Source organism: Ostrinia furnacalis, unplaced genomic scaffold (genome assembly GCF_004193835.3).
Source record: "Ostrinia furnacalis isolate ACB-3 unplaced genomic scaffold, ASM419383v2 OfSCF2054, whole genome shotgun sequence".
NCBI lineage: Eukaryota > Metazoa > Arthropoda > Insecta > Lepidoptera > Crambidae > Ostrinia > Ostrinia furnacalis.
In genome coordinates, this window is record NW_021132293.1 from 1,024,903 (window position 1) to 1,039,959 (window position 15,057).

At 35.9% G+C, this 15,057-nt stretch overlaps 1 protein-coding gene across 1 annotated transcript in view; it reads right to left on the minus strand.

Annotated features, from left to right (window-relative positions):
- The window catches only part of LOC114354501 (uncharacterized), a 98,121-nt gene that overhangs the window by 55,350 nt on the left and 27,714 nt on the right, over nt 1–15,057 (minus strand). The window contains exons 3-4 of the mRNA XM_028306901.1: nt 3,458–3,513; nt 695–752 (exon numbers count right to left, since the gene is read on the minus strand). Of these exons, the coding sequence (XP_028162702.1) occupies nt 695–738 (44 nt within the window). The 5' untranslated portion in view covers nt 739–752; nt 3,458–3,513. The remainder of the gene's footprint in view (nt 1–694; nt 753–3,457; nt 3,514–15,057) is intronic.

A 15,057-nucleotide genomic window follows, 5' to 3' on the forward strand; every position in this document is an offset into this window, starting at 1 on the left:
CCGCTCGGGACAATGCTCATTTTCCTCCGGAATTACCGACAACAATATAAACGGACAGTCTTCTCCTAATTCATAAGGGATTATGAAACCGTAGATTATTCTATATTAAATTGTCGTTAGTAAAATTGCTAGAACCTTTTTTAGTTAGGTATATAATTTTAGTCGAGCTGTTAATTTTATGTCACGGCTAAAACATAATATTACAAGTAACACGCAGAACACGTTTCTGTTAAAATTAAATTCAATATAACAGTGTAAACTAGCTGGTTTAGCAGCAATAATGGTCGATTAGCATGCGAGTGGCAAATCGAAACACTGATTTAAGCGCAGCATTATTGAGCAGCGTGTATTAGAGGATGCCGTTTATCTGCGGTAAAAGCTAATTACACAGAGTCCTTTCCATTATCAAACAATTGAACTTTGATTCCTAAAAATATATTTTCATTAATTCTAATAATAATCATTCACAGTCGGCAGCACATGTCTGTTATAATAGCATTTGTACCACAACTGATTGAGGTGCTACAAAGTTTAGGTTGATATATGCTGTCGTTAACTTAGCTCGTTGATTGAAAAGTATTGACTGCGAAAAATCTGTATTATTTGTACGCGTAGTAAATTAGTGCCGAACACAACGCAGTAGAAACGGCACCCCCTAATTGGTGGAGGGTTCAAGTAAAGGCCAAATACTCACTCTGCTCCATTTTTTCCCCTGTGCAGCATGCCCGCGCGTGCCATCTCACGCCCGCCGCCTGCAAAAACCAGTCCATCCATTAATGTCGACGCTCACGAGCCTTTTCCGCATCCTTACACCCACTAAATACGGAAACACCCTTATTTATTAGATAGATGATTCACTAAATTATATTAACCGCTCTCGTCATTTGGTGATGCCGCAAAAAATACACTTATAAATTCGAACTAATCGCTGTAATTACGCGCGAAGACCAACTCCGCTGAAGACTGATCGTGCTCTCTGGGGATTTCAATGAAAAATTGCGTTTGAAACTTGACCTTGCACGAACAAAATAATCTACGCATGTAAGAAATCAGGAACAAAGCCGTGTTAACACTTTTTTAATATAAATTAATTATGAATCGCTTCACACCTATTAACTAGCTTGAAACAAAGCAGTTCCAGCACTAGACAGCGGATATTCAATTCAATACATATGAATCGATATAAAAGTTCATAACGCCAGACAAACGCTCGTGATAATCATCATCATCATCATCATTTCAGCCATAGGACGCCCACTGTTGAACATAGGCCTCCCCCAATGCTTTCCATGTTGATCGATTGGTAGCGTCGATTGGTAACGTGATAATCATATTGACATCTAATTTTGCCTCCAGTGGAATTCAAACCTGCGGCTCCCGGTACGATGCAAACTACCAGGCCAGACAGCCGTTATTTTCAAGTGGTTAATTAAGGCAATAAATTAAATTTAAAAAGGAAAATAATATTCTAGAACTTCTATTTATATTCTTTACTGCGTTCTAAAGAAATCATGTAAGTTAACTATTTAAACTTGTTAAGTTACGGGTAAAAGATAAACTAAAAGGTCTTTTGAATAAACGTAAATATACAATACAAATAAATACAAATACAAATATTTTATTATGAAACACAAATATCATGTCACCGGTGCCGTATAAAAATCTGTTGAAAATATCGTTTATCGCTGCAACACGATTTATAATCGCGTCATTGTGTTCGCGCGCTTTCCGGACAAAAGCAGCAGTTTAACGAATTAATCAACGAGCTATTTACGAAAGCACTTGATAGATGACCAGTTGAGAATATTTCACGTCGAAGGAAGCCTCGCAGCGTCTAAATTGCGACAGCCACTGCGATAGGTACACAATGAGGAGCCCCGATAAATTTCAAGGAAACTTTGGAGCGATTCGTCTCGCCAAATTACACTGAAAATAACTTATTTGCCCAACGATTTATTTAAATTAAGCGAAATATGCGCGAAGCTAAAGAGCTTTTAAACTTGGTACGAGTATTAGTAGGAACGAGTAAGTTGTCTAACTTGTTTAGCTCTCTATGTATGTATATTAAAACAGTCTGTCATGTACACAAATATTTTTAGGATTCATGAATTGAATTATGATGATGATGATGTCATGCCGAACGTGCCAAATCCTTTAAGATACAATCAGCTACTACTTAATTAGTTAATCTATTGTGCCTGCAGACGCCCACTCTATTTTTATGTATAGTTAACTAGTTAATATTAATTAGTAATCTTCAAACGTCCTTAACGACATTAAAATTTAACGGACCTCTAATGTAACAATTTGCTTTTTAACATCTCGCGTGACTTTTAATGTTCATTACTTAAACATGTATTAGGCATAGAGAAAAATATGAAGTTTTAAGTGGATTACAAGCGCGGTTAGTCGCGGGCTTTCATTTGGGCAAGTAATATCGCGCAGTAGTGATAATTTGGAGGCACACGCGATCCGGCCATTACTGCACTTGTCGACGCGAGCGTACGATACACGCTGATTTACGCTGATACAACGTCGAAATTGTGTATGAAATTAACATTCACAAAACATCAAGTTTTTGTATCGTGAGCAAAAGTTTTTAGAATGCGAATCATCATGTAAAAACTTCATGTGAAGATGGTTGCATCATGCCTCCAAAGGCAAATGTTTACTTATCGTATTCATCTAATTTCATCGTCAAAAATAAAGTCATCTTGTTTTTAACTTTTGAGTTCGCTTTTTACGCAGTTGGTGTCGTATTTTTTACACATTTAAAATTAAAATAAAGTCCCTTCTATAAACCTATACTCATAAAGTAACGTAATATACAGTAAGTAGTATTTGTATGTACATGATTCTGATTTATCTTTTGAAAAATAATACGTACCTATCTATAATTTTATTATAAGCATGGGAAACCTTGCGCATAAACTGACATAAAAGAAAATAGGTACACAAAGTCGTAAAATGCGGATTCCATTATGTTTGTGTGAAAAACAAAAATTGCACAAACCTCATGCAAATGTTACGAAGAGCCTGGGACCGCACCTTGCCTGATATTGCGTATCGTGGCAAAGATTTTCTTATTGTATTAAAGTTTTGATTTCAAAAGAGACATCATTTCACAAACTTAAAATATTTATCATGCATGGGCGGTTCAAGGCATTTTAATGACACATTTCACACAGACGAAATGTGCTCTCAATTTACAAATAATACCTAGCTTCTTTCTGCCAAAGTTAGGTAATGTCATCAGAAGCTACAGTTAATTTTAATTTCACTTTTCTCAAATTTTCACACGATTTTTATTAATGATTAATAAGTAAGTAATTATACTAAGTAAGTAGATTAAGTTATGCTATCGCATTAGGTTTTAAGTACCAGTAAAGATAGTGAAAATGTGTGTGGAAAAAAATAAATACTCATACGTTAATTAAACAAAAGTTTAAAGTCTTACCTAGACATCCGATCAGGAGGTCGGTACTGTTTAGTAGTTTGGATCATTCCAGACTCCTGTAACAAAGATAAATCGATTTGAATATTTATATCATTAACACTGGATACATAATAATTGATATAAATGGTTTGAAAGTACATAAGTATTTGTATAAAAGTAGTGGTAGGGATAATATACGATTTAACAAAATAAATATTTTCAGCATCTCGCTGATCTACAAGCACTACAACTTCAGTCAGGCACTCTATTCAACTTTTATATTTCTTTCATCGAATCACTGAAAACGATGCGAGCACCAACATAAAAAAATTCAGGTTTTCATCGAAAATTCTCGTGAAAAAATTCAAAGCTTTCAAAGGTTTAGTATAGAGGAACATAGGTAGAGAAAACCACAGTAGGTAAGTGGCTTTAATGGTTGTACCGGTTTATATGAATAAATACAGGGTTATTTGTAAAACACCGGTAACCTCGCAGGACTAGATAGTTTACATCATAAGCAACAACATTTGTTCCACGACCTTTACCAGATCGTCGGTCCACACTCCACAGAGTGGACCTGCCTCGTCTTCCAATACGTGGTAGCTGGATTTTTAGAGAGTAACAGTACCTACAAACGTAAGGCTGTACTTAATGTATAAATTTGGAAAGGCGCATTGTAGATGTGTATAGTGACTGTCAGTCGGTTTAAACTGCGACTGGAATTAACTTTATTGGCCGTTTAACTATTTACCATGATGGGCACGCTATAATGCAAAATAATCCGTATTTGGGGAGATTAACTATTTGCGGATCATTGCGCAAGCTTATTTCCCAATAACCGTGACCAGTCTGCGAACTAGTCGCTTGTCAAATCTGTGCCTCTACCATGAGTTTACCNATGAATCGGTTCGCACTGTTAGGAGTTCGTTCGATTCTAGGGCCGCGGGATCTGCCACATAAAAGCCCGTTTACGATCACATGGAATTGCGGCTTTTCACGTCACACCTGTGGCTGTAATAAAACACTTTATAGCCAACAAAACAGCCAACACCAAGTTTTGAAGTCGGCCTTTCGGGCGATAAACCGTTTACAAGCAAAGTATGTTTTAGATATTTTCAAGAGACAATTTATGTCCTGGTAATTTTATGAGCTTTTATTTAAAATGATATTTGTATAACGAGCATCGCGTAACGTGAGTATAACATTTTTTATGACTCTTACATGTCGTTTTTATAAAATTCAGGCTGTTTGTTTTACAGTTGAGTGCTCATCAATTACACACAACTAGGCTGTTGTAATTAATACCTATTACATTAAAGTGTGAATTTTTTTTTTATAATATTAAAATGTGTTATTATTACTCGTATACATATTGTAAGTTAAGCATGTTAATTATTATTTATTAGCTGTTTAGTCAACAAGTATCAAATTAATTTCATAACAAAACAAAATATTAACACCCGAATCAGCTGAAATGCGATGTTATGTAAATAAAAATTTCGTAAAAAACCACTGTCACTATAAAAAATCTTGCATCCCAACCGAAAAAATTCAGTGCACTCGATTACAAAATAAACATCGCCGCCGCTAGATCAATATGTAGTTCAAACGACTATAAAAACACGTTTTCAATTCCATAGGCACGGGTGCAACAATGGAAAATATTTTTTCATTTCTATTGCGACCCATACTCTGTTTCGATACAGAGTTATGAAGGAGAACAGGAATGTAGATAATTTACAGCGGCAGTCGGAACAAAAGCATCTCCGGCACGCGACCTACATCCTGTGCCCATTCGATATAAACCCACTATAAAGTAACATCCCCACTATTCGTTGAGTGAAGCCTTTAACATGCTCGCTTTGCTGAAAGTGGTCCATCGTCGTTCCTGAAACTTGGAATCGGGCCGTTGTTGCCGCAGGAAGTTACGGTTGCCGCATATTTAGTGCGGATATGTTAATAATTTACTGACGAACATCAGTAACATTTAGTACAACAATTCAACTCTACTGAAAACATATTATTTAGGTATATTACTCTATAATTTTTCCGGAATCTTGGTTTGATTAACTGACTTTGATTAATTTTGAATAATCATTGAAATAATGGACACAGATTTATATAAAATTGGAATTTATATAATTTTATAGTGAATGTGTACTTACATACAAAAGTCATAATAACCGCTGCTTCAATTGCGATTTAAATTAAACTAAAGTGAAGTAGAGTTTGAGAAGTCTGTCTAAATTCCTTCCAAGTTAAAGCGATCTTCAAGTAGTTAAATGGATTATGTGTTAATATAATAAGGATTACTTGGGTTATTAGGTTAGTTTGCGAGAAATTCGTAGCAATAAAATGTTACATGAGTTCTTATGTTTAATTTTCTCAAATGTGGAGATATACTTAAAATTCCGCCGAAGTACGAGTACTATACCGTTTTGGTATAAAATGTTTATTTAAAAATGATAGTAAACAATAGTCGACAAAAATATTATCTTATTTAAAACCTTCAGACCTCGTTAGAGCCACAAAGCCACAAACTATTACTTTAACCAAACCATTTGCAGTATAAATCATATGTGTCTCTAAGCATCCGGCTTCGTATTCTAAAACAAAGGCCGGTGTGAAAGGTGTTTAACCCTCACGAGCCACGTCCTGCTGTGCAGTGCCCTAGTTACCGACAATGGGCTGGCCTATTAGACCCGACCATGTGTGTTAACCAGTTTAGCTCCTGTTGCTCGTCTGTTGCTCGTTTTTAAACCGCTCTGTGGCTGAAAAATAAAATTTAAACGGAATCGGGACACACCAATGACGGCCATGTGACCCCGACTGATCCACACGATCGACTTCAATTAATATTTTGAATTGCTCGTTATCTGACGGCACCCATTTTGTGATGTTATGTTGGCGATTAATGTACAAATAATTTAATGTTACAAATTGCCCGTATCTGAAATCGGATCATCGTATCGAATTAGTTGAAGCCTTAATTTAGTTGGTATTAGCGTTACATAAATCGTAATATTATGTACATTAACTATACAATGTTCCTGTCGTAATATAGGTAAATAACGTTTAATCAGACAATATAATCAATATCGATTCAGAGCTAAAAAGTGTTTCAGCATCAGGGAGCTTCAAAAAGCTCTATAAACGTCTTAAAATATATTTGTTTTTACTTAAAATCACTTTTTCAAAAACGTTTTCATTGGATAAGTAGGTAACTTATTTATTTAAACTTTTACACAGTTACTTACCTATTTGAAATCCAGTTTTAGGAATTAGAAGTTTAATTTGTTTTGTTAGATAGTTACTTGTTTATGAATATCTAATTTGGGAACCTCGCAACATCCTTGGCTACGGCTTACGAGAAATAGGCCGAGGTCAGGCTCTCCGGATGGCCTATATCGGGTGATATCTTCATGCCTATGCAAAGTATTGTTCCTTCGGTAATATCATTATTGATGACAATGATGGATAGAGTAACCAACGAAAGACATATTATCCCAGTTTACCACCAGATATTTATAATAAAGATTTTAGTCTCCAAGGTAGTCAAAGTGTTCTAATGGGTAATGAAACAAAAAAATATTGCTTTGATGTTACTAATGCCTGCTATTAGCTTGACTACAGCAGACTCTTTAACACACTAACTACTACCTACACTAGTCCACATGTTTACGGACAAATAAGCTTACTTATCATGTTTTTTCATTTCCAATACAAAAATCTGTTTGGTTAATGTAAAAAGCAATTGCAAAAACTACGGACATTTACGGTATTATCCCTATTTATAAACCGGCTGGAGACTACGAACCAAAACAAACAGCGAGTTGATTCTGGTGCATAGGGTACAAATGAACGTTGTTGGAACTCAATGCTGGCGCTTATTTGCGCTTCCTCATTACTGCGGTCGGCTCTTGCGCTTCATTTAAAGACTGGTTCACATCAATAAACTGTTTGCGAATTTTGAAAACTACTTGCTACAAAACGCAGTTTTCTATAAGTATTATACCCACATAATGCTGCTATGGCAAGAACTACAATGCATCAAAACCGCATTATGTAAAGAAGGTACGTACATTCGCAACACTCGGTCGTTAAAGATACATCCGTCTAAAACCTTGTGAGGATCACGATTTCACGATCACCAAAGCACTTTACATACAATTACTTAATTATAAAAACCAGATCTCTGAATAATCTGGAGTAGGATAATGCTTGAAGTATTTTTTCTATTAGGGGCAATTAAATTAATAGTCCTATCCTTTGAAATCCAATTAATTTTGCGGTCTATTAATGTAAATCAAGCCTTAGAGAGCAGACTCCCGCGCCTCCCTTATCGCGAGGCTGGCGCGCCCTCCGCAATCTGATTGTGGGCTGGCGCTCAACTGACCAGAAATATGCACGTAATGCAACAAACAGCTTAGTATAACAGGAAAAAAAAACTTAAACGGACAAAACACAAAGGGAAATTGTTTGTTTTTATCTTCACTTCACAGTCCCCTATAAACAATACAGCGAAATTCAGTAGAGCGTAACTTAAGTACACATAAATTCAAGCTTATTTCTCAAACAATATGATTTCAGTTTTTATATCTTGTAATAAACCTCCTAGCTCTTTCACTATGTTACTTGACTTGATATAGTACACGTTTTACAAACTATTAAGTCATTCCTGCCTGCATTTTTCAGTAGTTTCCAATCGCGGGATGTAATTTAACACCTCACAACATAATAAAGCTGAGTAAGCAGTGAAGTTTATATCGACAGTTGTACATCGATTTTCCTTTGAAAATAAGCTTTCAGCTGTCGTAAAGTAAGACGTTATATCAAAGGCGGCACGTAGAGCGAGATAGTAAAAGTTTTTATAGTCCTCGGTCGAGATGTGCGTGCGACGGGCCGGCCACTGGCGGAAGCTGTGCTTGTTTNCGCAGAGGGTGCACCGCAGGTTTTTAGTGGGTATACTTGTCGGGTGACAGCCGCTATTGCTGCCACCCGACAAGGGAGTCCCACATAACCCGTCGCTTCCCCCGAGGCGGCGGGTATACGCAAAGTATTTTCCTGCGCAAAAAAAAAAAAAAAAGGTAGTATCTAGGTAATTATGTCTGAAGTGTATGTTATGTTGGCCTCAGTTTCATAATGATCTGTTACTAAAGTTATTCAATTATCTCCATTATGTGTGTCTGAAAACAAATAGTTAAGTGATTCATTCAACTGCTTGAAGTTATTTGAGTTATACGATCTCGACAAAAGTTTAAGTGTATCTCTNACTTGTTTGATAGCTGTTACATGCATTTACTACTTAATTATTAGTCCCGTAACGAAGGGAGCACTGATAGTCCGCTCGTAATCGTTATCTATAATGTCATGGACCAGCACCAGCTCGCTGATAGAGCAAATGACAGAAGAGTAATTTCCATCACATTAAGCAAATCTTGTCCCGTAAATTAGCTGTAACAAAACCAGGATATGGTCCATTAATGTTAACATAGTCATCAAAGATGACTGACTGATAAACGAATTTATTTTAACATGAACGTTTACGATGAGATGATTTATCTTTGGAGATCTCATTAAAAAGTCTATTTTGCGAATAGATGGAACGCAAAGCAGTTTCAGGTGCAGATAAACAGTGACATTGTGCCTCGCAGAGCAAACATCAAAAGGCAAGTATCAAAGACGAGTGCCGCCGCGCGGCCCCTTCAATAAGCGAGGGTGATGCTAGTTCAAATTTTACAAGCGGTAGAGCCGAAAATATGGGAAAGCCTTCCCTGTTATGATTAGGCGGGCTGCAAAATAACTTTTACCGCCCCACGTAAACAAACATGCCTAGTTCAGCTACGTCACAAAAACATGCCTTGTTTGTTGTTTTGGAACACCCTTATCTAGTATGATTAAAATGTATTTTGCAGCAGCAACATTTCCCAGTGCAGTTTACTCGTTTACCATATTATTACCAAGCGAGAATAATTTGTATTCCAGAGCATATTTTATTCATATGAAGTGATGAGAATTTTTTAACTATTTCAACAGAGCTGAACTATCACAAGTTCTACAGAACAGGATGAAATGCGGAATACTTGTGGGAACTTTGAAGGAGCTCCCTCGATCGAGACCTTTTAAGAGAATTAGTGCTGAAAGGAATCGTGTTGGAATTAATGAAAGTAAGATATGGGGAGCTCACCACATAAATTCGCAGGAGTGAATTTCCAAGTGATAGATAACATTCGTAGGCATTACCGGGTCTGTAAGATATGAAAATGTGCCCGCTGAGATTAATTAGGTGTATAAAATTTGTAAAGCTTTCCCTTAATTATTGCAGGAAATGTTTCACGGAAATTGTGGTACGTGTTAAGAATGTTAACATGCATTTTTCTTGCCATCCATAATGAAAATGTACTGTAATTTTTGTATGGCTGAATTAGGAGTCGCATTGAATAAATAAAGGGCCATGAGAGCCTCGTAAGGCAAAAAATGGGAAACTCTCGTAATTCATAGTGAATAATAAATGATCAATTTTTAGGTGGGGCTTAAGTATGGAAGTGTGTGAGACAGTGCAGCCCTGGGAGCTTACCAAATAGGATTAACCAAGAATTTGACAGTTGTACGAGTAATAGCCACGTGTCAGTAATAGGTAGGTAGTATCTAGGTAATTATGTCTGAAGTGTATGTTATGTTGGCCTCAGTTTCATAATGATCTGTTACTAAAGTATCTCTGGATTGCCTTTTCTTGCACGTACACATTCCCAGATCCAGTTTGAAAAAAGGCTACAAAGACATCTTGACCTCGGCCCTCGGCCGCGCGGAGCCAGCCAACTTATTCTCAAGAAACATAACAAAGCTCCCGATACACATCGCCTCTACGGCGAGAACTTTCGTTTCGCAGTGAAAGCGGCAAATAAATCGTGGCAAGAAACAATGAATGCATTGTTCACTCAAATTGGACGAAATAATTCACCTATACCATACTCTGAAACTTTATAGTGCTCGAAAGTGAAACGCTTGATTAAAATTGTATCGCGACAGATCAAGGTCCGCACGAAATATGGTCCGGCGTTGTCTAAATTAAAATAAAAGCACGTATTAAACTTACAGTTATTTGACACTGTAGACAATGTATTTGCAAGTCTAGACGTTTAAGAGCTTTTACTTCGCTTTTTAATCTCAAATGTGATCAAGAAAAATGCACAGTAGCCGACTGTTGTGTTTTGTTCAAAAAAAGTCGAACACACTTTAGCAAAACAATAACAAAAGCACAATCCTACAATTTAATCCGTAATCCAATCAAATCCAAATCGCGGCCCGTTATTACAAAGCTGACTTAAGACCATACCTACCAATAATATTATTTGCATAATGAAAAGACTAATCTTTGCGTTCCGAGCGACTTGTAATTAATCGACGCCATTTTTCCTTAACAACGATCGTCAACTGGTGGAAAGTGCCTGTTAAGAGTTTGGCATGGAATCGAACACTCGAATACTGGTATTGTATAATTCGTTACGGAGAATAAACTCAATTAGCGTTACTTTTAATTAGGATGAAATTAATCACCTTAAACGCTAGATATCAGTGTCAATGTAAAGAAAGTTTTAGAAAACTTTTCTATTGATGTTGTTAAATACCGTATTGACACTTTGAACGACTTTCATCGTATCGAATTTAAAAATGGGTGTATATCTCCTAGAAAAAAAAAATGCTAAACAGATTCTCAATCAATTGAGATCCGAAGAAGTGAAAGCAATTACATCTTTTATACAATACATAATTAAAAAGATGTACATACCAAGCTTGAAAATAAATAAACGTTTATGTAATGCACTATTTTCGCTTTTAATTCATTCATAATAAAAAATACGGATTACGTTTAGCTTTATATACTCGTAGTTTCGCAATCGTGTCATACTGAATAGGTAAGTTAAATCAAAGTCCTTTAAATATAAATAACTTATGTAACAGTGTTTATCATATTAAACAATAAGCAAATAAGCTCATAAAATATGGGTGTTGTGTTGTGGCGGAGTTGAATAGGCATTGTGAACATTATATCGATTCAACAATAGGCCAGCCGAGGCTGCAGCGTGACCCAGATAGAACACAAGTGACCTGTCATGAAAGGCTGTTAATACTGTTAGACAAATCCAGTCAGCTTAGGCATTAGGCGGAGCCTGGTGTGAACTAGATGCTCACTGCATTATGTAACTCTGTAAGACGGGAATTGGGTAGGTATTCATAACAATACAAAATGTTATTTCAAGTAGTTTGTATCGTTGATGGAAGTTGTGATGGAAGTTTGATGGAAGATGAGTAACTAGACATGTATAAAGGTTCAACGAGGCATGAGATACAAAAAAATTAAATAAATTCTGAGGCAGTATTTTAAGCGGTGCCAAATTATTTTTGTAAGACTGAAAGAATAAATTTTAATGAGACTTAAATGCCAATAATTTTAATAATTAACGGTGATAATTAACACAAAAGTTTGAGCTTATTTATTATTGAATTTCAATATAGTCCAGTCAAATTAGACATGAACCCTGCAATAATTCGCATACAGCTGAAAATTGGTACGAATGTTCGGAGCACCATTATGAATTAACTGTGAAAAGTCCCCATCGATCCGACATGTGCTAAAAAAAAAATTCAAGGTCAAACTTAAAAAAAAAGGGTTTTTGAGATTTTCAGCCAAACGTTAAGTTTTATCACAAAAATATGTATGACAAGGTTTAAGACCATACAATTATCTATCAAAATTGTCTATACACTTTCTCCTAAGAGTCAGCGTTTCTGAGATTCGATGATCTGAAGAGAGAAAAAAGTGTTTTCTTCGTAATCGTCTTACACATAAATCCAATGTGATATCGCCTCGTGCCTCGACTCAGTATTGTATCATGATGTGTTGTCGACGTCGAATATAAAATGATCAACCTCAATGTCGTCTGTCATCTTTAACTATCGAAAAATGGGTGCAACTTTGACGAAGGACTGCACCGTGAGTTTCTAAGATACGAAGTTTTCCTGTCTATTATGTTTAAGAGCTCTCATAATATGCACACGTCACTACTCTACTTGTAACTCTATGGTCATTCTTTTAGCCCGGTCAAGTCAGAAAATCCAGGTTATAATAATTCGCATAGAGCTGAAAATTTGTGTGAATATTGAGAACACCATCCTTAATGAAATGTCAAAAGTCCACAACGATCCGTCATTTGAAAAAAAAAATTACGAAGTCCAAGTTTCTTGCATTTTTCCGCCAAACAATAGACTTATCATAAGAAATGATAAGAAATAGTAGTAGATTATAAAATTATCTATTAAAATTGTCTTTGCCCCTTTTTCCTAAGAGTCACCGTTTATGTGGTAACGATGCAAAAAGTTGAATAATTCGCATTCTGTTAACTACTCCACAAGTCCACAACTTCAACTCTATTAAAATAGTTTTGAATTGAACAGGATAACAAATACATCTTAAAAAAGGCCTACTGGGGAAACCTGGTAAAAAAAATGCGCCAAATAACCATCATAGGTGTTGTGGAAACATATGCGTATAACGAGAACATCTTAACTAACTTTTTGAATCGTTCTACCTTATAATCGGTGACTCTTAGGAAAAAGGGGTAAATACAATTTTAATAGATAATTTTATAATCTACTATTATTTTTTATCTATTTTTATGATAAGTTTACTACTTGGCCAAAAAATGGAAAAAACTTAGGACTTCGAAAACTTTTTTTTAAATGACGGATCGTCGGAGACTTTTGACATTTCATTTAGGATGGTGTTCGCAACATTCACATAAATTTTCCGCTCTATGTGAATTATTATAACCTGGAATGGAATGTCTAACTTGGTCGGGCTAAAAGAGTGACCATAGAGTTATAAGTAGAGTAGTGACGTGTGCATATGAGAGCTCTTAAACATAATAGACAGGAAAACTTCGTATCTTAGAAACTCACGGTGCAATCCTTCGTCAAAGTTGCACCCATTTTTCGATAGTTAAAGATGACAGACGACATTGAGGTTGATCATTTTATATTCGACGTCGACAACACATCATGATACAATACTGAGTCGAGGCACGAGGCGATATCACATTGGATTTATGTGTAAGACCGTTACGAAGAAAACACTTTTTTGACTCTTCGGATCATCGAATCTCAGAAACGCTGACTCTTAGGAGAAAGTGTATAGACAATTTTGATAGATAATTGTATGGTCTTAAACCTTGTCATACATATTTTTGTGATAAAACTTACCGTTTGGCTGACAATCTCAAAAACCCGTATTTTTTAAGTTTGACCTTGAATTTTTTTTTTAGCACATGTCGGATCGATGGGGACTTTTCACAGTTAATTCATAATGGTGCTCCGAACATTCGTACCAATTTTCAGCTGTATGCGAATTATTGCAGGGTTCATGTCTAATTTGACTGGACACATGTCAAATCTATTCCTATATTTTACAGCGCAATTTCAAATTCTATCCATGTCCCGAACTCGATGTTATTAGGTAGTCTTAATCCCGGAAATGAAAGCCAAATATGTACAACACGTTGTTTCCGTTGTGCGACCGTGATTTACAGTGCTTAGTTTATTAATTCATCATTCATCAATAATATTTTATGCATTGGAATTAATATTCATAGACAAAGAAAGGAAAACCTATTTTTTTGTGAAATTATTTCGTTTTAATCGTAGTCAAAATAAAGCATTTGCACTATCCAGGGCCACAGTATTAAAGTTTTTGCCCATTTCCCTTAATGTTATTCTGAATTTATCATGATAGGCAATAAATACGATATCGGAACGTGTTCATTTATTTGTAGATAACAAATAATATGAGTTCTTTCAGCATCAGCCTGAAAATTTTAAAAAGAAAATGCGTTCGCGCTCGCAATAGGAAAATACAGCAACGGTATTTTTATTTCAATGGGTTAACTTTACCAGATTATTATCCCTTAGCAAACTTGGTGGTAATAAAAGCTAGTGTAGTCTCCCCTTTAGATCTAAAACTCTTGGTTGGTGATATTAGGTCTCCCGAGCTCTCAAGTACCCGTACAGATGGCATCGCAATTTATATAGTGGCGCCATAACAATGCACGAGGACTCGCTAGTTACGACTTGATTTGCGAATATATTACTTCACTAGCTTTCCGCCCGCGGCTTCGCCCGCGTGGAATTTTGTCTGTCACAGAAAAACTTTATCGCGCGCGTCCCTGTTTCAAAAACCGGGATAAAAACTATCCTATGTTCTTTCCCGGGACTCAAACTATCTCTATGCCAAATTTCATCAAAATCGGTTGCGAGGTTTAAGCGGGAAAGCGTAACAGACAGACAGAGTTACTTTCGCATTTATAATATTATTAGTTGGGATCTACATGTTTTTGACTGCACTCGAGGTACTGCAGCCGGTGGTTTAGGCAATAATTAAATTATTAAACGTGTTGATTGTGTTTACTTTTGTAATTATAAATAGTTACCTATCCATTAAAAAACAATTCATCATGATAACTGGACCGAAACTGAGCAAAGAAATCGATTAAAAACATAATTACAGGTAAAAATGCAACGACGTTATAATTTAAAAAACCAATAATAAATACAGACAATTGTGTTTT